The following is a 21782-nucleotide window of genomic DNA, read 5'->3' on the forward strand; positions in this document are numbered from 1 at the left end:
TATTTTTTGCACCGGTAATCGGCCGCTAGCAGGGCGGTTTTACCCCGCTAGCGGCCAAGAAGTGGTTAAACACACGCAAGGCGGCCTCTGCGGAGCCGCTTTTTCAGCGGTGCTGTCCCATTAAAATTATTGGGGAGGAGCGGTATAAACACCACAAGATTGAGGCTAGCAGGACTTTTTTCCCCGACCTGCTAGCGCCCGCTCCAGTGTAAAGCCCTTGGCCTTTCACACTGGAGACAAAGCTTTTAGGGTCACTGGAGACACAGTTAGGGTCGGTTTGCAGGCGCTATTTTAAGCGCAATAGCGCCTTCAAACCACTCCAGTTGTAAGGGGTCTAATTGTTTAACTATTGTGTTGTTTTTTGTTGATTGAATTCATTTGTGAAAGCTGAGTACAAAAACCAAGCTAAACACTAAATAGAGAAAATAACTTTGACCAACTTGAGATTAGCTGTTTATTAACCCTAAAGAAAGTGTGCTCATATATTGTAGAAATTAAGTACATGTGACTTAAAAAAATGATTGTAGAAACTGGAAAAACTAATTGGAGCAACTTAATATTGTTGACTACTCAACTTAAAAACATGTGTTTATAATGCCAGTAATTAAGTGGATGGTAAATAAAAATGCATTTATATCTAGCAGAAAAGCTAATTACCTCAACACAATGTAGGTTGTTGCTTCCACTTAATTTTACCTGACATTGTCATAACTTAAAAAGCTTGATGCAAACTGTTGCGTTATTTTTTTTTGTTGAGCCAAGACATTATTTTTTAGAGTGTGGATTTTGCCGTTTTAAAGTAAAGTCATGATACATGGCCGTCAGATTGTCTACTCCGAGCAAAGTTATTGTACAACAGTACCATTTAGACATTGATAATCTATTGCTTTTACTCTCATTGTTAGAAACACATTAAGCCCCTTTTTAACCCCCCCCCCCCCCGAGTGATTAAGAGACACTTCACATTCTATTAAGACTATTGTTCTGGGGGAGGCTCCTCCCTTTCTGCCACTTGTCCCTCTCCTTTCAGGTGTTCCCTGGCCCACATACCCTTGATAAGATATATGCACAGGAGCAGTGCTTGTAGTTGAAGTTACCTCCAACCTTACAGAGACGTCGGTCGGTTGCATAGTTTCTTCTTTCTTGGGCTTAGGGTTGCAACCCAAAACAGCAGCTTGCATGGAGGACCTCAAAGCTTTTTCCTTAGACCCTTGTCTAGAAGGTTATGGACCTCTAGTACAGATGTCTCACCAGCCTTGCCTTCAACCATCCATGGGGTCCCCTGGATTCACCATGACCCACTGTCTTACTCAGAACCCGATCAGAACTTGCTGCCCAGGGGGTTACAATAGTTCTGGAGATCTTCCAACATATCAGGAAAACATAAGGGGTGCGGAATGGTATGGACACAGTCAGGACATGCACTATTCTTCATGTAAGTAGATAACATACCTCATATTAACAATAACTGGAAGTAGGTCATAGTGTATGGCACAAAGTTATGTTGTTTGTATCTATATCATTTTAGTACATAATTTATGTAAATCAATTATTTTACACAGTTATTAATAATTTGTAAATAATTTAATAATAATGAATTAACTACTCTATTATTTGAAGATTTTCACTCGTTATTTATTCATTACATCTCAAAGCAACAATCAATAAAAAAACTATTTTAATGTTCAAGCAAAAAATAACAATATTTCCTTTTTTTTTCTTTTTAAAATATGAAAAATGTCTTGACATTAGCAGAATTAATAATTTGTAGACAATTTAATAATTAATTAACTACTTAATCATTTGAAGATTTTCACTCATTATGTATTCATTATATTTCAAAGCAACAGATTGTAACAAGAAATCAATAAAAAATTAACATGATAAAGTTCAACCAAAAAATATAACAATATTTCCCTGAGTTTTATTAAAATATGAAAAAGTAATTGACAATAGCAGATTGATTACATCCATTCTCCAAGATTTAATATTTTATCAAAATGTTTTTAACCCTTGTGTTTTTTTATACTATGTCAATACATTTTGTTAAACTTTTCCTAAATACCAGCTCAATTTTGAGTATATTTTCTTTACTAAGTACCGCTATAGTCCTCCCTGCCCATTCTTTATTGTAGGTGTTCAGGGTTTACGGGGGTCCCCTGAGCCCCTCATTTATTTCTCAAAATTTAAAATATGACATTTCTGCTTAGTTTTAATTTATGACCATTTTTGCCTACACAATTTTCAAATGATCCAAAAAGTGCCAACTATTTTTAAGCCTGGGTCAGTACCAGTTGCGGTAATTCAGAATATTGTCTGAGTTGGCAGTCAGGGTCCAATCGCCAAAATCACTACATTGTTGTCAAGAGATTGCCATGGATTCTAAAAGTCAGGTTTTAATCTAAATGTCTTTAATAGTAAAGCATTTCACCATTGTATTTATATTTACCTATTATATTATACATAAAGATAACCAAGAAAACCTAGACAAGAACATATTTATTTTTGAGGCAATTGCTTCTTTATCTCTGTGTGGATTTCTATTTTTTAGACGCTATTGTAGCAGCCCAATAGCTATTTACTTAACAAAATAACCTTATTGAAGATGTTATCTTATCTCAGCCCTTACTCCAATATTTGACTCAAGATTTCAGTGATCCCATCCTACGGTCTATTCTCTGTCTATATCACTGTACTAAAAAACAGCCAGGCAAAAAAATAATAATACAAGCAGTCATTTTTTTTCAATACATATAAAGTTAATTATCTATAATAACATATAATATTGTGTACATAAAAGCAGCATATGTCTATGACAATTATGATAATAATAGTGATTACTGCAGGGTAAGAAACTGTATAGATATCATTGCGGGATTAAAAAAAATAAGCATGTGCTCATTATGTAGCATTTTGTAAGGCAAACACTATATTAGAGTTAATAGTTCACATGTATAGGGTGGTTTTTGTGGGTTTATTTTCTCTATTTTATTTGTATTCCTAAAAATCTACTTCATATTTGCTGGTATAAAGGATGTGATAAAAATGTAGTTACTTATTAATCTATCGCAGCAAAATTTTGTATTCTGTATAGGTATAAATGTTGAAATACTAGTATTCAGAATATAATTTTTTTTATTGTGTTTTTTTTTATTTATCTTATTTATTAATGCTATTAGCTACACTTTGTGCCTTTACATGCAGACTAGGGCTGCAACTAACGATTATTTTCATAATCGATTAGTTGGCCGATTATTGTTTTTATTAATCGGATAATTGGCCTTAAAAAAAATTAAAAAATAACATGTTTCTATTTTTTTGGGACAATTTGTTGTTGGGCAGATTACGAAACACAAATTGCCACAAAAACACATTATATGCTTTTCTGCAGCTTCTCCATTGAAGTATATTGAACCAAAAAAAACAAAATGGCACAGTTTTGCGTTAAAAAGTCCTTGCCCTTTGCAAATACGCAGCAGCTGAAAAAAAAATCATGGATGTGAATGTGTCCCATAGGAAAACATGTAAATGAACTGTAGTGTGTTTCTGCAAAAAGCACCAAAAAGCAGGTGTGTGAACCCAGGCCTGAGATGTTTAGTAACATAATGTGGTTAAAAAAAACAAAAACAAGTACAAAAAGAGCAAATAATCGCTACTGTAAGGGGTTAATTTTTTTACTGTGGGACAGTGAAAGTAATATTTACAGTAGCGATTTGCTTTTTTGTACTATAAAGGGCTAATTTTAGTTGTTTTAACCCCATTATGTTACTGGCCGATTAATCGATTATGAAAATTGTAATCGATTAATTTCATAATCGATTAGTTGTTTCGCCCCTATTGCAGACTATGCTGTCCATCATATTTTTTATTGTTGCTGTAACTGAGGAAGCTTCTCTGGCAGTGTTGTGAGTTTCTCATACCCCAGTCACTGTCAGTTTTGCTGGGCAGCTTGGCCTACAGTTAAAGGTGGAGGAAATAATAATAATACAATAAAAAAAATGTAAAATAAGAAAATAGTATAAAATAAATTTAATTAAATACTTATTATTACTACCATTAATTAGCTGTAGTAGCTTTATACAGTTTTCAGAATTCAATATTTTTTTTAAATTATGGTAATTTTTTTAAACATACCCTAGAAGCATCACCAAGTAGATTAAGCGACTAAAAAAATAAAATAGGTGCCTGATTTGTAGGAGTTACTCCTGTTAACTTTAATGGGTGCATATCTCCTCATCCCTTCATACAATCTTACATTTTATTTCCTAATGCTATTAGCTACACTTTCTGCCTTTACATGCAGACTACGCTGTCCATCATATTTTTATTGTTGCTGCAACTGTAAAAGCGTCTCTGGCAGTGTTCTGAGTTTCCTGCAATCCGGTCACTGTCAGTTTTGCTGGGCAACTTGGTTTACAGGTAAACGCGGAGGAATTTTTCATTTTTTTTTTCAAAAGGCATGTAAAATAAAAAAATAGTACAAAATGTATTTAAATAAATACAATTTTATTAATACTACCATTAATAAGCTGTAGGAGCTGTATACAGTTTTCAGAATTTAATATTTTGTTCATTTTTTAAATCATACCCCAGAAGCATCACCAAGTAGATCATGCGACCAAAAAATAACCTGAGTGCCTGAATCGTAGGAGTTACTACTGTTGAATTGAATAGATGCATATCTCCCCTTCCCCTAAATCCTAAATTCTACTGATAACCTCTAAAACAATTTTTTTTTTTCAAAATTGTTTATTTGTAAACAGGGACAAGGCCGCACAGGCCGACATGGTACAACCATACACACAGCACACGTAATAGATTAGGTATACAACGAAAAGTAACAACTGTGCCAATTTATAGCAAAGTATCCGGGTCACGCGACCAGGCCCCACATTTTCTCTTTACCTCTGAAACTATTTTACTGACCTGGTTCTGAAATTTATCTGCGTGCCAAGATGGCCAAAAAATGTCTTGGCCTGCTCCTTTGCTCTTTTTTGATTATTGCATATTGTATAGGAGTGTGTTCTATTTTTAAATACAAATATTAAATTGATAGCCACTCAGATTTTGTAACATGTTATTGTTTATCCTTCAGTTTCCAGGATAATTACACCATCAGGATTTAACATGCCGCCTTCTGGCTGTTTGGGATACATCAGCGAAGGAGCCAAAACCTCTCTGTACCTTCAGCATACATCCAAGAGAAAAAGGAGGGTTCTTTTTTCCCAGGCCCAAGTGTATGAGCTAGAGAAAAGATTTGAGCAGCAGAAATATCTTACAGCCCCAGAGAGAGAACAGCTAGCAAAACATATCCATCTTACCCCCAACCAGGTGAAAATTTGGTTCCAGAACCACCGCTACAAAATGAAAAGGCAAGCCAAAAACCGAGATCATCCTACAGAGGAAGGAGCTAAGCCCTACAACATGGACTTGGAAGAGGTGAAGGTGCCCTGCCCTAGTCCATGCACTTCCATGGAAGATTATAGTGACGTGAAGCTGGACTACAAGGCCTCCATCCAAGAACAACTCCAAGGTCATAGTCTTTATTTAGGACAGGACTTTCTTAGCTCTCCTTCAGACATCCATGAGTTCGAGAAATCGTCTCGGAATATTGTGTTCAAGCCTTGGTGACCAGTGACAGAAACTCTTTCATCATTGCTATGGCCACACATTGCGCTAAACAAATGCTGGATCCTACTAAACAATCATTTACTGCCATCTGAACTTTTATTAAGAAAAAAAAAGGAAGTCATACAATTGGTATTCATAAATCATAAGAAGAACCATACTAATATGTTGACAGACAGCCTTACATATGCGTAAACAAAAGTGTGAATTTTTTTAGGCATTTAGTTATAAAAGGACAAATAAAATCTGACTTATTCACAGAGAACACTTATGGCACCTTCACGCTAAATTTGAAAAAATAAAGATTTGCGTAGAAAATCTGCCTCCCATCCACAAAATATGGAAATTTAAATACATGTTATTAAAACCTACTTAAATACCTATGCAAATAGGTCATATTGTGGCCCATTTTTTTATTTTATAAATATTCAAAACAGAAGATATGGTATTTGAGATCTTTAAAATAAAATTTTTATAATAATAGAAGCTCTTACATTAATATTTACTAGTTTTTTGTTGGTAGTTAATTATTACATTAATGCCTTTTTAGTATGTATTGGCACAAAGTCTGAACCGGTTTTTAGATTCACAGGGCCAGATCCACAGAAGAATTACGCGTAATTTCAAATTTTGCGCGTCGTATCTTTGTTTTGTATCCACAAAACAAGATACGACGGCATCTCGGCTCGATCCGACAGGCGTACGTCTTAGTACGCCGTCGGATCTCAGGTGCATTCTTTCGGCCGCAGCTAGGTGGCGTTTCCGTCGATTTTCGCGTCGAATATGCAAATTAGCTATTTACGGCGATCCACGAACGTACGTCCTGCCGGCGCATTTTTTTATGTCGTTTGCGTTCGGCTTTTTCCGGCGTATAGTTAAACCTGCTATTATGAGGCGTACTTAATGTTAAGTATGGCCGTCGTTCCTGCCTCGCATTTTGAATTTTTTACGTCGTTTGCGTAAGTCGTTCGTGAATAGGATTTTGCGTAGAATGACGTCACCGTCTTAAACATTGGCTTGTTCCAGTTTCATTTCGAGCATGCGCACTGGGATACCCCCACGGACGGCACATGCGCAGTTAAAATAAAACGTTGTTTACGTCGTGTCACAAAGTATTTACATAAAACACGCCCACATCACAGAGATTTGAATGCCGCGCCATTACGCCGCCAAAGATACACTACGCCGCCGTAACTTACGGCGCAAAGTCTTTGAGAATTCGAAAAAATAAAAAAGTTACAATGGCGTAGTGTATCTTAGATTAATACGCCGAGGTACGTGGATCTACCCCACAGTGTTTAGGCTCACGTGCATATATTCAATTCTGTATTTTTGGTTCTTATTATGCTCCAAGTCACTGTCTATTGTAGCCAAAAACAAAAAAGTACAGAAATCCCCAGATTATTTTAACTAATTATCAACTTCACTATAACAAATCAAAAATATTTGTTCTGTCTAAATACAATAGTAGCTAGTTTTTTAAAACATGGGGCCCACTAAAGTATTAACGCAAATGTGAATGTTTTCTATTTTTAACACACTTTTAATATACTTTTCAGGTTACAAAAAAAAGAAAAAAAAGCACTTGGGCATATGAGCCCTTAGAGTACAAAACAAAAATATACAGTACTTAAATCGGACTTTGTTATTATTTGCTTTTGTTATATTTATTTTTACTATATTTTCTCTGACGTGCATGTTCATTAAAAATATTTTGTTAAAAATGTTTCATAGTTTAGAATTCATGAGAATATTTAATTTTTTGCGTTCAAGAAACATTATTGCTTTACGCATACATATTTAATAGCAGTGATCATACAGGCAGAGAAGTATCTGCTATGTATTAGAATCGAAACAGATTCACAGATCTTTGTTTGTAAGAAATATGTTCATGTCATTTTTTCTTTTGTTGACATTTTAATACTTAAATCTAAAAATAATGACAATAGGAAATCTTTAATTTGATGCTTAGAAATTAAAATGAAGACAATCGGAAATCTTTATTTTGATTATATGTAAAAAGTCTTTTTTTTTTTTCCTTTACGTCTCTTGTTTAATAAATTCATGTTCTGATTTAAGAAAAAAACGTTGAGACTGTTTATTTGACACATAGATGAATAAATTCAATTTCTTTCTGTAAGTTATTTGTTTTACAAAATGCATACAGAAAAATAAAACTTTAGTTATTTTCACCTGTTATTATCAGGGACTTTCATTTAGGATTCGAATATTACTATTATTTTTTTTATACATATAAATATAGCACTACTGTGGCACTGTTAAAAATAATAGATACAGCAAGGGTGGGAAGGGAAGTTTTTTTTTAATGTTTTTTTAATCAGTGATATATTTTAGACAAAATTTAAAACAAAGTACTGAATAAGTGACACCCATGATTTGGATGTCAGAATTGGGTACTGTTTTATGTGTATTTTTTTTAACATGGTCCCATAATTTTTTGGGCACAAAGTTACGCGCATCTACGTGAATCCGGGCCACAGTGTTTAGGCTCACGTGCATATATTCAATTCTGTATTTTTGGTTCCAAGTCATTGTCTATTGTAGCCAAAAACACAAAAAAGTACAGAAATCCCCAGATTATTTTAACTAATTATCAACTTCACTATAACAAATCAATTTGTTATTTGATATCAATTTTTATTTTTACTTTTACTGACAATTTCCCGCTCATGCAACGTTATACCCAAATTACATTTATGTCATTTTTTCCCCACAAATAGAGCTTTCTTTTGGTGGTATTTGATCACCACTGCGTTTTTTATTTTTTGCGCTATAAACAAAAAAAGGCCGTCAATTTAAATATATATATATATATATATATATATATATTTTTTTTTTTTACTTTTTGCTATAAATTATATCCAATAAAAAAATGTATCAATTTTCTTCGTAAATTTTAGGCCAATGTGTATTCTGCTACATATTTTTTGTAAAAAAAAATCCCAATTAGCGTATATTGAATGGTATGCGCAATGGTATGTGCATCTACAAACTATGGGATATATACTGGAATTTTTTTATACCAGTGATCAGCAAATTATAGCAGGATTGTGATATTGCGGCAGACAGTCTGACGGTAACTGATACTTTTAACACTTTCTGGGAACCAGTGACACCAAGGCTGTGTTCACACATATGCGATACGGGTTCCAGTGCTGTTCCCACATCGCATGTCACTCGCAGGCAGTTCACACTGCCCTCTACAAACCGCTACGGGTGTCAATAGAAAGTTAATGACACCCCCAGATTGGTTTTCAGATCGCAGTGCAAACTGTCAAATGGTACAGGAATGGGATCGCGGGATGGATGTGATTCCAGTGCAGACCAAAAACAGGGTCCTACACCATTTTGGTGTGAATGCGATGCGATTTCAGCCACACAGTTTGTATGGCTGCCCCAGGGGACATGTATCAATGCAAAAAAAGTTTTAAAAACTGCAGTTTTTTCGGGAGCAGTGATTTTAATAATGCTTAATGTAAAACAGTAAAAGTGATATATTCCTTTAAATTTCGTACCTGGCGGGTGTCTATAGTATGCCTGTAAAGTAGCGCATGTTTCCTGTGTTTATAACATTCTCTGCACAAAATTACATTTCTAAAGGAAAAAAATATTTTTTTTTTAAATGGCGTAGGGGTCCCCCTCAAAATTCATACCAGACCCTTCAGGTCTGCTATGGAATTTAGGTGGAACCCCATGCCAAAATTAAAAAAAATCGGCATGGGGTTACTCCCAAAAATCCATACCAGACCCTTATCCGAGCATGCAACCTGGCAGGCCCAAAGGGCCTGGTAATGGACTAAGGGGGGAGCCCATGCCGTTTTTTTTCAATGACGTTTATCTATATTGCTGGAATCTGACAATTCATTATAGCCGCAAGTAGTTTTAAATTACTTTTTTTCCTTTAGAAATACAATTTTGTGCAGAGACTGTTATAAACATGGGAAATGTGTGCTACTTTACAGGCATACCATAGACACCCCCAGGTACGAAATTTAAAGGAATATTTCACTTTTATTGTTTCACTTTAAGCATTATTAAAATCCCTGCTCCCGAAAAAACTGACGTTTTTAAAACTTTTTTTGCATTGATACATGTTCCCTGGGGCAAGACCCGGGTCCCCAAGCACTTTTTATGACAATAACTTGCATATTAACCTTTAAAATTAGCACTTTTGATTTCTCCCATAGACTTTTAAAGGGTGTTCCACTGCGCTCGGCAAACGGGCGAACAGCCAATGTTCGAGTCAAACTCACGTTCGACCCAAACATAAAGCTCATTCCTACTCAGGATACACAAATAGATGTAGAATGGCAATAGTTCTTCACTGTGGCACATCAAATAATATTTTTGTGAGGATAAGTGAGTGGAGTTTCCAAGGGACTGGTTATATACAGATGACTACAAGTGGATGGTTATCATGCTTTCATTGTGTCTGCATTCCTGGAAACATATTTTCTCTGTTATCTATGCAAAGGTTATTTTAGATTACAGTATATACTTAGAGTTCTCTTTACATTTCATATTTGGGTGAATACATCTGTCTCAGCCTTCCACCAAGTGCAAGTAGATTTGTTAACCGAGTTGCCCCCAAGGGGTGGCGATGTGCAAAGATGCAGATAGAGGCCAAAGAAGGGAACAGATGAGGTGCCAGAAGCTTCGTGAGAGACCAGTTAAGAACAGTGAAGCCAACCTGGGGTGGGGGTACACGGTAAACTAGAGGACAGTACATGGGTAACACATCAGGAAAGAAAAACATTACTGAGAGAGAAATTAGGTGACACAAGAGGGGGAGAACAAATGCAGTACAGGGAGGGCTGCAGTGGCTGCTGGTGCTTAAAAAAAACCAACACATTAATTGCAGCCTCACTGTGCCATCAAATACAGCCACTGTGCCATCAATTCCAGCCACTGTGCCCATCAAATGCAGCCACTGCACCCATCAATTGCAGCCACTGTGCCCATCAAATGCAGCCACTGTGCCCATCAATTGCAGCCACTGTGCCATCATATACAGCCACTGTGCCCAAAAAATGCAGCCACTGTGCCAATCAAATGCAGCCACTGTGCCCATCAAATGCAGCCACTGTGCTCATCAAATGCAGTCACTGTGCCCACCAAATGCAACCACTGTGCCCATCAAATACAGCCACTGTTCTATCAATTGCAGCCACTGTGCCCATTAAATGCAGCCACTGTGCCCATCAAATGCAACCACTGTGCCCATCAAATACAACCACTGTTCTATCAATTGCAGCCACTGTGCCCATTAAATGCAGCCACTGTGTCATCAAATGCCGCCACTGTGCCCATCAATTTTAGTCACTGTGCCATCAAATGCAGCCACTGTGCCATGAAATGCAGCCACTGTGCCCATGAAATGCAGTCACTGTGCCATCGATTGCAGCCACTGTGCCATCGATTGCAGCCACTGTGCCCATCAAATGCAGCCAGTGTGCCATCAAACGCAGCCACTGTGCCCATCAAATGCAGCCACTGTGACCCTCCGTCCACCCGCTCACTGTCTGAATGGCACTTACCTCATGTTGGTGACAGGTCAGGCAACGGGTGACGGCAGGGAGCTGTGGGATGGGCAGCGGGTCAGACAGCAGCGAGCTGTGTCCTCCAATGTATCTTTTCTTTTTTCCTGCTAGGCATCCAATAGGAGCGCCTGTCCTTTCAGCCAATCAGGTGAAGGGTATTAGACCCACACTTCCTGATTGATGGAGAGGTGGGTCAGTATTAGAAAAGCGAATATTCATTTGTTTTCCTAACACATCTGGGTGGGCTCCGAGCGCAATGCTGTGGGCTCAGAGCACAATGCTCTGCGCTCCGAGTCCACCCTATTTTGAAGCCTATGGCTTCAAGAAAACACCCCCGCCGCTGTAATTCAGGTGCCCGTGGTCCTAAAAGGGGCCTGACGCCTGAATAGGGGGTGGCCACGGTGGCCATGGATAGATTCATGCAGTGCATGAATCTATCCATGATACATATAGGGGGTGGCATGATAGAGGGGTGGCGCCTGTGTGCCTTTAATATACAGGCCGTCACTGTAGGACACTGAACAGAGTTAGGGTGGCATCATTCCCTTGTCCTATTACTGCATATTGTAGAAGCACTTTAGCCATTTTGAAAGCTATGCTGATATTGATGATGGAAAGTGGTTGATTAGCCAAAGAACTGCAGTCATCAATGAGGCACGGAAACCTGTTTTTGCATGCTTGACCTTATGGCTAATTAATTTACCAAAAATCAGACACATTAATGAATCTGAAGTTTTTTCTTGCCCAATGTCTTTATGGACCTTGCTTTGTGCAATAATGATCCTGTATTGCAGGGATACAGGGGCAGGTAACCTTTTAGAGGCGGAAATCATGAACAACATGGAAAAAATCAAAGATCACTGGGGTTGCTCTCACGGGCTGCCATGATTTCCCCAGAGACCTGTAGGGGCTAATCAATCTCTAGTGCAGGAGGTGAGACAATGGGTAACCGTGCTCCCACCACCCTTCTTCGAAGTCTTTTACCTCTCAGTTGGCCCCATTGCTTCCCATCCTCTCTTTTCCCATCTTTTCCCATCCTCTCTTCCCATCCTCCATCTTCCATCCTCCATCTCCATCCATCTTCCCTCTCTTCCCATCCTGCTCTTTTGTCCTAAGCCCCCCCCCCTTTTTTTTCTTTTTCGCCCCCTTCCTTCCTTTTCCTTTCTTCTTTTTTGCATAGTCAACTCATTGTACCACAATTTCTTGGGAGTGACTTTCTTTTTGGATTGGCTATACATTGTGGTACAAAAAAAATCACTGGCGCTCTATGGGAAAAAACTATTGTCCAACAGAATACATATAAAAACCCTCGTATGGGCTGTGAACAACCAGTGCAGCGGAATTGAAGGTACCCAGAAGTACCAATTATACACAAAAACACCAAAAATAACTCTGCGCTCATGGGAGTTCACCAACTTAAATCAACTTAAAATTAATGAAGGAAAAAACATACAATAAAAGTCTCTATTTGGGAGGAACCAATCCGTTTAATTAAATGCAATTTCGAAATTTCCACAATACAGTCCAAAATATATATAGAGCATTGATGAGAGGAGGAATGTCACCCCGCTCAGGGGTGACATTCCTCCTCTCATCAATGCTCTACGCTTGCATTCGCCTGGAAAGGTACTGTGGTCACTGTTTCTATTGACTCCATTATGGATCACAGGCTAAACTGAAGCCGCAAGTTTTAACCCCTTGAGACATTGAGAGTGTGTTGGATCACCAATGCATATAGATTTGGAACTATTTTTCTATTGGTATACCATATATTTTGGACTGTATTGTGGAAATTTCGAAATTGCATTTAATTAAACGGATTGGTTCCTCCCAAATAGAGACTTTTATTGTATGTTTTTTCCTTCATTAATTTTAAGTTGATTTAAGTTGGTGAACTCCCATGAGCGCAGAGTTATTTTTGGTGTTTTTGTGTACATTGTGGTACATGGGCTGTTCATTGCATTGATGACCTCATATTTGGAGCTGTAGACCAGTGGTCATCAACCCTGTCCTCGGGGACCCACTAACAGGCCAGATTTTATGTATTACCTTGGGGAGATGCAGACTAGAATACTGCAATCACTGAGCAGAAAATGATATCACTTTTGATGTATTTCAGTTATCTTGCAAACCTGGCCTGTTAGTGGGCCCTGCAGGACAGGGTGGATGACCACTGCTGTAGACCATGTCGGTCATATTTCTCTCCGTATATGGCTTGTAACCTCTACTTTGTAAATCGTGGGTATTACTGCGCTAACCCTATTGAATGGTGAACAGCTGCTACATAAAAATGTGACAAAAATTATTGAAGCAAAGTGAGTGAAAAAATGTAGCGCTAAGGAAATAAACAATAATCTATGTACCAAATGTTTTTGTGCACATAATGAAAACTGATGATAATAACTAAGCAATCTCAAAAATAACAAAACGTATGAGTGAAAAAGTAAATAAACAATGTCCCATAAATGTAGTGTTCGTGTAGTAATCACATAAAGTCCAATTAAAATGGTTGTTGCTCAGGAGCAGGGATGGACTGGCCACTTGCCACATGCTTCCTGCGCTACTCTGCATGCATTGCTGGTAAACAATGTGCCCCATAATGTGCCCTGTGCTCCGTGTTCTGATGTGCCCTGTGCCCTGATGTGCCCTGTGCCCTGAGGTGCTATGTGCCCTGAGGTGCTATGTGCCCCGTGCCCTTATGTGCTTTGTGCCCCGTGCCCTGATGTGCTATGTGCCCCATGCTGCTATGTTCCCTGATGTGCTATGTGCCCTGATGTGCTATGTGTCCCAATGTGCTATGTGTCCTGAGCCCCGTGCCCTGATGTGCTATGTGCCCCAATGTGGTGTGCCCTGATGTGCTGTGATGGGCCCTAATGTGCTGTGCCCTGTACCCTGATGTGTTGTGCCCTCATGTGCCTTGCCCTAATATGCACTGTACACTGATGTGTTGTGCCCTGGGCCGGTCTGGATGAAGTCCAGGGCCACATTTTTGTCCCAGTCCAGCCCTGCTCAGGAGTGGAACACAATAACTAAGCAGACATGTGGAACATCTGGGATGGTGTATCTTCTACCGGAAATGAGGGGTGTACACTCTTACCGGAAGTGGTGGACTCGAATGTCAGTGACAATGAGACAATCAAGCAAAGAAATCCAGAATCAGCAGACTTCCAGAACGATCCAAAGAGCCCAAGAAACTCCAAGAGCGGCTTCGGGGAATTATACAGGTAACCGTGAAGCTGGAACACCGATATTAGGCAACCGGATGGAAAGGCCAAAAAAGACTCTCATCAAGAGAGATATAAATAGAGAAAAGGCCTCCACATGGTAAAGATCAAAAGGGTGGGTTTTATTTGAATAAAAACCGACATATATCCATAAGTAAAAAATCGTGATCACAAAAATATATGAAATAAAAAGCAATGTGGTGAGCAATATGCCAAGCCAGATGCGTTTCGTCTTAGGCCTCGTACACACGACGGGACATGTCTGATGAAAACGGTCCGCGGACCGTTTTCATCGGACATGTCCGCTGGCAGATTTTGGTCTGATGGCTGTACACACCATCAGACCAAATTTCCCGCGGACAGCGAACGCGGTTACGTGGCCGCGCCGTCGCCGCGACGATGATGCGGCGACGTGCGTGACCCTGGAAGGTCAATGCTTCCACGCATGCGTCGAAGTGATTTCGGCCGAGCGGACATGTCCGGTGAGTCGTACAGACGACCGAACATGTTCGACGGACAGGCTTCCAGTGGACATATTTCTTAGCATGCTTAGAAACATTTGTCCGCTGGAAACCTGTCCGATCCGCCGGAAAATTGTACGGTCGGCCTTACAGACGGACCAGTTTCAGCAGACATGTTCGGTCGTGTGTACGAGGCCTTAATAGACCTCCACTAGGGATGAACAGCTGTTCAAGTTCCGAGATTTTCGGCGGCTCAGTTGTGCTCTGTACTGCACCTGCGCAGTACAGGGCGGGAATTATCCGCCGGGGACCTTTCTCGTCAGAACACTGAAGCCAGCCGCGCCTACCCCCTCTCCAGCCTGCCACTTCATTAAATGCTGGAAAAGCAGTGCAGAGAGCAGTGACTGATGCCGCGTACACACGATCATTTTTCAGCATGAAAAAAAAACGTTGTTTTTCAGCATGTCGAAAAAACAACGTTTTTCCAACTTCATCATTAAAACGATGTTGCTTACACACCATTGTTTTTAAAACATTATCTAGCAAAGCGCGGTGACGTACAACACATACGACGGCACTATAAAGGGGAAGTTCCATTCGCCTTTGGGCTGGTTTAGCTGATTCTGTGTTAGTAAAAGACGATTCGCGCTTTTTGTCTGTTACAGCGTGATGAATGTGCTTACTCTATTATGAATGGTAGTTTTACCAGAACGAGCGATCCCATCTCATAACTTGCTTCTGAGCATGCGTGGGTTTTTTAAGTCGTTTTAGCCCACACACGATCATTTTTTACAACCCGAAAATCGACATTAAAAAAAACAGCATGTTGGAATTTTTTTTTTGTCGTTTTTCAGAACCTGAAAAATGATGTGAAGCCCACACACGATCATTTTAAATGACATTTTTGAAAAACAACGTTTTTTCATGCCGAAAAATGATCGTGTGTACGCGGCATGACAGTTGCTGCTCTTTACTTGGAGTAGACCAAGAACTGAGCAATCAATGGTCATGTGATCACTCATTTCTTTATCTAAGGGCTGGGCATGGTACAGTTGCATCTTGACACTGATGCTGCAACTTGGAGGTAAGTATAAAGGTTTGTTTTTTTCATATCCCATACTTCTCCATTATAGCTGAGCTCCAGTTGTAACCCTCGATTAAGTAAGAACATAATAATTTACCTTATTCCTTGACCCTGCTACTGCAGGCTTCTTCTCTGCTGGACAACCAGTCCAGATTAAAAGATTAGGTTTAGGGAAAAATGGCCCAGATTCACAAAAGAGATACTCCGACTTAACTGCTGTTCAGTCTGTGTGTAACTTTGGAAACGATCCTCAAAAGGCTTTTTCCAAAGTTAGGCAGAAGATCAGGCATGTGTAATTGAATTACACTGCCGAATCTTAGGATGCAGTACCGCATCCGCCGCTGGGGGCATTTCGAGTCGAAATGCCGTTTCTAGTATGCAAATTAGCACTTAAGGCGATCCACAAAGCTTTCCAGCTTCCTTTTTGCGCCATAAGTGTTATTTTGCAAGTGTAAAATTAGGGCTGGTTCTACAAAGTGTAAACTAGTCACACCTTGTAAAAGCCCATTCCAGCGACGGCATTTGGTATGCTTTCCCGAGGGAGAACTCCACGGCAATTTGTAAAAACAAAACCGGCATGGGTTCCCCCCCAGGAGCATACCAGGCCCTTAGGTCTGTTATGGGTTGTAAGGAGACCCCCCTACGCCGAAAAATCGACGTAGGGGGTCCCCCTACAATCCATACCAGACCCGTATCCAAAGCACGCTACCCGGCCGGTCAGGAATGGGAGTGGGGACGAGCGAGCGCCCCCCCCCCTCCTGAGCCGTGCCAGGCCGCATGCCCTCAACATGGGGGGGTTGGGTGCTCTGGGGCAGGGGTGCGCACTACGGGCCCCCCCACCCCAGAGCATCCTGTCCCCATGTTGATGAGGACAGGACCTCTTCCCGACAACCCTTGCCATTGGTTGTCGGGGTCTGCGGGCGGAGGCTTATCGGAATCTGGGAGTCCCCTTTAATAAGGGGGCCCCCAGATACCGGCCCCCCACCCTAAGTGAATGGATATGGGGTACATCGTACCCCTATCCATTCACCTGTAGGCAAAAAGTAAAAGTTAATAAACACACAACACAAGGCTTTTTAAAATATTTTATTATTCCTCTCCGGATGCCCCCCCTGTCTTCGTTATTAGCTCAATTACCAGGGGGGGCTTCTTCTTCCGCTCTCCGGGGGTCTTCCACTCTCCGGGGGTCTTCGCTCTCCGGGGGGGGCTTCTCCGGACTCCGGGGGGCTTCTTCCATCTTCTCCCCTCTTCCGCTGTTGACTCGGCGAACCCCGGTTCTTCTGCAGATGTCCGGTGCCTTCTTCTTCAGCGCTGGCTGCCTGCTATGTTTGTGTGTTAGCTCGATTTCAAACAGGCAGCCGGCGCGGTCTTCTGTGACGTCATCTTCTCTTCTGTTCTTCTCCCCTCTTCCGATGTTGCCTCGTCGCCTCTTGTCGCTGCAATGATGGAAGCGCGCCTTGCATCACATTTATATAGGCATCACCGTCCCATCATGCTCCGGCAGGTACCCACGTGGTGGGTGCCTACCCACGTGCACCCACCACGTGGGTACCTACCGGAGCATGATGGGACGGTGATGCCTATATAAATGTGATGCAAGGCGCGCTTCCATCATTGCAGCGACAAGAGGCGACGAGGCAACATCGGAAGAAAGGAAGAGAAGACCCTGACGCCACAGAAGACCGCGCCGGCTGCCTGTTTGAAATCGAGCTAACACACAAACATAGCAGGCAGCCAGCGCTGAAGAAAAGGCACCGGACATCTGCAGAAGAACCGGGTTCGCCGAGTCAACAGCGGAAGAGGGGAGAAGATGGAAGAAGCCCCCCGGAGTCCGGAGAAGCCCCCCCGGAGAGCGAAGACCCCCGGAGAGTGGAAGACCCCCGGAGAGCGGAAGAAGAAGCCCCCCCTGGTAATTGAGCTAATAACGAAGACAGGGGGGGCATCCGGAGCAGAATAATAAAATATTTTAAAAAGCCTTGTGTTGTGTGTTTATTAACTTTTACTTTTTGCCTACAGGTGAATGGATAGGGGTACGATGTACCCCATATCCATTCACTTAGGGTGGGGGGCCGGTATCTGGGGGCCCCCTTATTAAAGGGGACTCCCAGATTCCGATAAGCCTCCGCCCGCAGACCCCGACAACCAATGGCAAGGGTTGTCGGGAAGAAGTCCTGTCCTCATCAACATGGGGACAGGATGCTCTGGGGTGGGGGGGCCCGTAGTGCGCCCCCCTGCCCCAGAGCACCCAACCCCCCCATGTTGAGGGCATGCGGCCTGGCACGGCTCAGGAGGGGGGGGGCGCTCGCTCGTCCCCACTCCCATTCCTGACCGGCCGGGTAGCGTGCTTTGGATACGGGTCTGGTATGGATTGTAGGGGGACCCCCTACGTCGATTTTTCGGCGTAGGGGGGTCTCCTTACAACCCATAACAGACCTAAGGGCCTGGTATGCTCCTGGGGGGTGAACCCATGCCGGTTTTTTATTTGAAAATTGGCATGGAGTTCTCCCTCAGGAATGCATGCCGAGCGACGCTGTAATTTTTTTTTTTTTTTTCCCCGACGCAACTTTTTTAAGCCGTCGCGATCCTCAAAACTCGGCGTAACGTAACTTCGCGCATGCGCAGTACGGCCGGCGCGGGAGCGCGCCTCATTTAAATGGGACTCGCCCCATTTGAATAGGAACGCCTTGCGCCGGCGGAATTTTAGTTACACAGCCTGAAATTTCTAGATAAGTGCTTTGTGGATCAGGCACTTAGGTAGAAACTTTAAGGCAGTGTAACTTAAATGGGATTTTTTAAGTTACGTCAGGTTTTTGTGGATCTGGCCCTGATGCTGCAACTTGGAGGTAAGTATAAAGGTTTGTTTTTTTCATATCCCATACTTCTCCATTATAGCTGAGCTCCAGTTGTAACCCTCGATTAAGTAAGAACATAATAATTTACCTTATTTCCTTGACCCTGCTACTGCAGGCTTCTTCTCTGCTGGACAACCAGTCCAGATTAAAAGATTAGGTTTAGGGAAAAATGGCCCAGATTCACAAAAGAGATACGACGGAGTATCTCAGATACTCCGTCGTATCTCTCAGAGTATCTATGCGACTGATTCATAGAATCAGTTACGCATAGATAGCCCCTAGATCCGACGGGTGTAATTGTTTTACACTGTCGGATCTTAGGATGCAGTACCGCGGCCGCCGCTGGGGGGAGTTCGCGTCGTAAACCAGCGTCGGGTATGCAAATTAGGAGTTACGGCGATCCACGGCGGTTTTTCACGTTCGCTACGTCGCTGCTAGTCTAGTTTCCCGTCGCAAAGTTAATCGTCGTTTTTGGTGCCCTAACTTTACACAGCACACGTATGTGCTGTATAAAAGTATGGCTGTCGTTCCCGCGTCGAAATTTAAAAATGTTTCCTTCTTGCGTAAGACGTCCGGGAATACGGAAGTACGCTACGCACGTCGCCGTTCGAAAAAATGACGTCACTATGCGCAAAGCACGGAGGGAAATTCAAAAGGGAGCATGCGCAGTAGGTCCGGCGCGGGAGCGCGCCTAATTTGAATGGCACACACCCCTTTGAATTACGCGGGCTTACGCCGGAGGCCGCCGGCGTAGGTTTTCATTGCAAGTGCTTTGTGAATCAGGCACTTGCGATGAAAACTTGTGGCGGTGTAACGTATCTACGATACGTTACGCCGCCGCACTTCTACGTGAATCTGGCCCAATATTTTTAACCACCAATCCCAATAGGTTACCACAGCAATGGTAACAGCATCTAAGCCAACTACTTGCAAAATTTTAACTGGTGTGCCCTATACAGGCAGTCCCCGAATTACAAACGGGTTAGAGATTGTAGGTTTGTTCTTAAGTCGAATATGTTCGTAAGTCGGAACAGCATGCGCAGAACGGCAGATACGTTATTTTTCGTTGTTCCGTTCAATGTGCCCGCCGTTGAAAAGGTCCCATTGAATGTGCCCACCATCGAAAAGGTCCCGTCGAATGTTCCTGCCATCGAAAAGTTTCCGTTGAATGTGCCCACCCCCGAAAAGTGGCCATGCAGCCTCCCGTTCGTAAGTAGGGGTTGTTCACAAGTCAGATTTTCGTCACTCGGGGACTCCCTGTACTTATCATGTGTTGTAATTAGCCCATGCTGACTAATACATATCAATAACAAGAATGAGTACACTCCTGTCTAACCTGTCATGGCAAAAATTCATGGCGCCATCTTACTGCAGCCAAAATACCCGTGCCAGTTTTAAATTTTAATTACACTGTAATTCACAAATCATCATGTGTGAGAAACCGGCTAAGAATCTTTTCATAAAACCTGCCTTACCAGCAAACTTACATCACAACACCAAAATAAACAATGCACAGCGTTTCCATTAAAGTCAACACTCTGGCTGTATTACAAGGCAGCCATGTAACAGCCATATATCTCTCAATTAGAAATTGTTGCGGCCTACGCAGGCTGCAAGGCATGAAAGAGCTGCAGCCCTGAGAGAGGGTAATGGATGGGAGTTGTCGCTCCCGGCTGATTAATGATGATTTAGTCTCTGATTTTTGTTTTATGAGAGCAAACATGAGAGAACATTCTGCAATTATTTCCCAATTGGCATCCTGCAACAATGAGCACATACATCATAGGCCTCTATATTGCCTCATATAGGACAGTGCTGGCTCCAGGCCCGGCCTGCTCTCAGGCTCAGTGTAAACAGAATAAGCCACTGTGCCTCTGCTCCTTTCTTTACTTACATTGGAATGCACAAGCAGAGAAGAGACCAAATTAAAGCTCCTTACTCAAGTCTAGCAGAAGCCAAATTTCCTGGTTGGCTCCTTTTTTTTTTTTCTTCTTCGCCTTATCAAAGTGAGCAAACTCCATTTGGAGATCTGAGTGACATCATGCCTGCCTAATACATGGAGATATGGGTCAATATTGACTTGGTTGGAGATAGTGAAGTTGTCCAAAGCTTTCTTCTTAGATCAGGTCAGAGCCCCGGCGCCAGGGTCCTTTGCAGATTGGAAGGAACTTTCCCGACCTTGCTGGTGATGATTCTGATAGCTGTTTGATCTTGTTTGTACAAATGTAGGATTAGTTGTGCAAACAGCACTCTTTCATTGCCATAGCGGTCTCTTCAGGGGTCTACAAAGTTACTTATGTGTGAACATAAATGGTCATACTACGAGGAGGATGCTGACCTGAGATGGGAAAGAGGGACTCCTTTTAGCTCAGAATGTATGGGCAAATGTAAAACTCTTGGCATGCCAATTTCTGATAAAAAAAATTGGATAGGGTAGGTAATGCTCCAGAAACCTTGCATGTCTTTTTGCTGTTGTCCCATGAGTTAGATTTCCCTTCACTTCCTGTCTTAGAGACACAACAGGAAGTAAAAGGAAAACTCTCCAAAGTGAGGGGGGGATGACCCATGCTAGACACCAGAACAGCTTTTTCCCTTTAGGCTGGGTTCACACTGCCGCTCGGAGCGGCTCACAGCAGGGGTCTGGTGTGTCCTTGTTCACCATTTCAGGTCCAATTTCGGTCTGAATTTTTGTCTGAATTCGGACCTGAAATGGACCAGAAGACGCACAGGACTCCTGTGCAAAACACTCTGGACCGTTGATCACAGTCTCCTGACATGCAAATTGGATGCGGTGAAATCCACATCCAATTCGCAATAGTGTGAACCCAACCTTAAAAGATTTTCTCTTACTTGTTCCTATGAAAACGAAGGAATTTTGGATTACCCACCACTTTCTCTACCAAAGATGATGATCACCCAGGGGCGGACTGATAACTTATGGGGCCCCCGGCAATTGGAGATTATGGGGCCCC

General features: G+C 41.8%; 1 protein-coding gene across 1 annotated transcript; it reads left to right on the top strand.

Moving 5' to 3' along the window:
• Positions 1–1008: 1008 nt before the first annotated feature.
• Positions 1009–6239, top strand: LOC120914415 (homeobox protein Nkx-2.4-like). Its single transcript, XM_040325111.1, has 2 exons — positions 1009–1435; positions 5096–6239. Exons 1-2 carry the CDS (start codon positions 1180–1182, stop codon positions 5629–5631), a joined length of 792 nt encoding a protein of 263 aa, XP_040181045.1. The 5' UTR covers positions 1009–1179; the 3' UTR covers positions 5632–6239.
• The last annotated feature ends 15543 nt before the right edge of the window (positions 6240–21782 follow it).

This window comes from Rana temporaria, chromosome 9 (genome assembly GCF_905171775.1).
Source record: "Rana temporaria chromosome 9, aRanTem1.1, whole genome shotgun sequence".
Classification (NCBI taxonomy): domain Eukaryota; kingdom Metazoa; phylum Chordata; class Amphibia; order Anura; family Ranidae; genus Rana; species Rana temporaria.

Excerpts from the sequence above, each read along its gene's own strand:
- LOC120914415 (XM_040325111.1), top strand. The coding sequence starts at position 1,180 with ATGGAGGACCTCAAAGCTTTTTCCTTAGACCCTTGTCTAGAAGGTTAT. Across the intron at positions 1,436-5,095 it reads GGACATGCACTATTCTTCAT|TTTCCAGGATAATTACACCA; the intron begins GTAAGTAGATAA and ends TTTATCCTTCAG.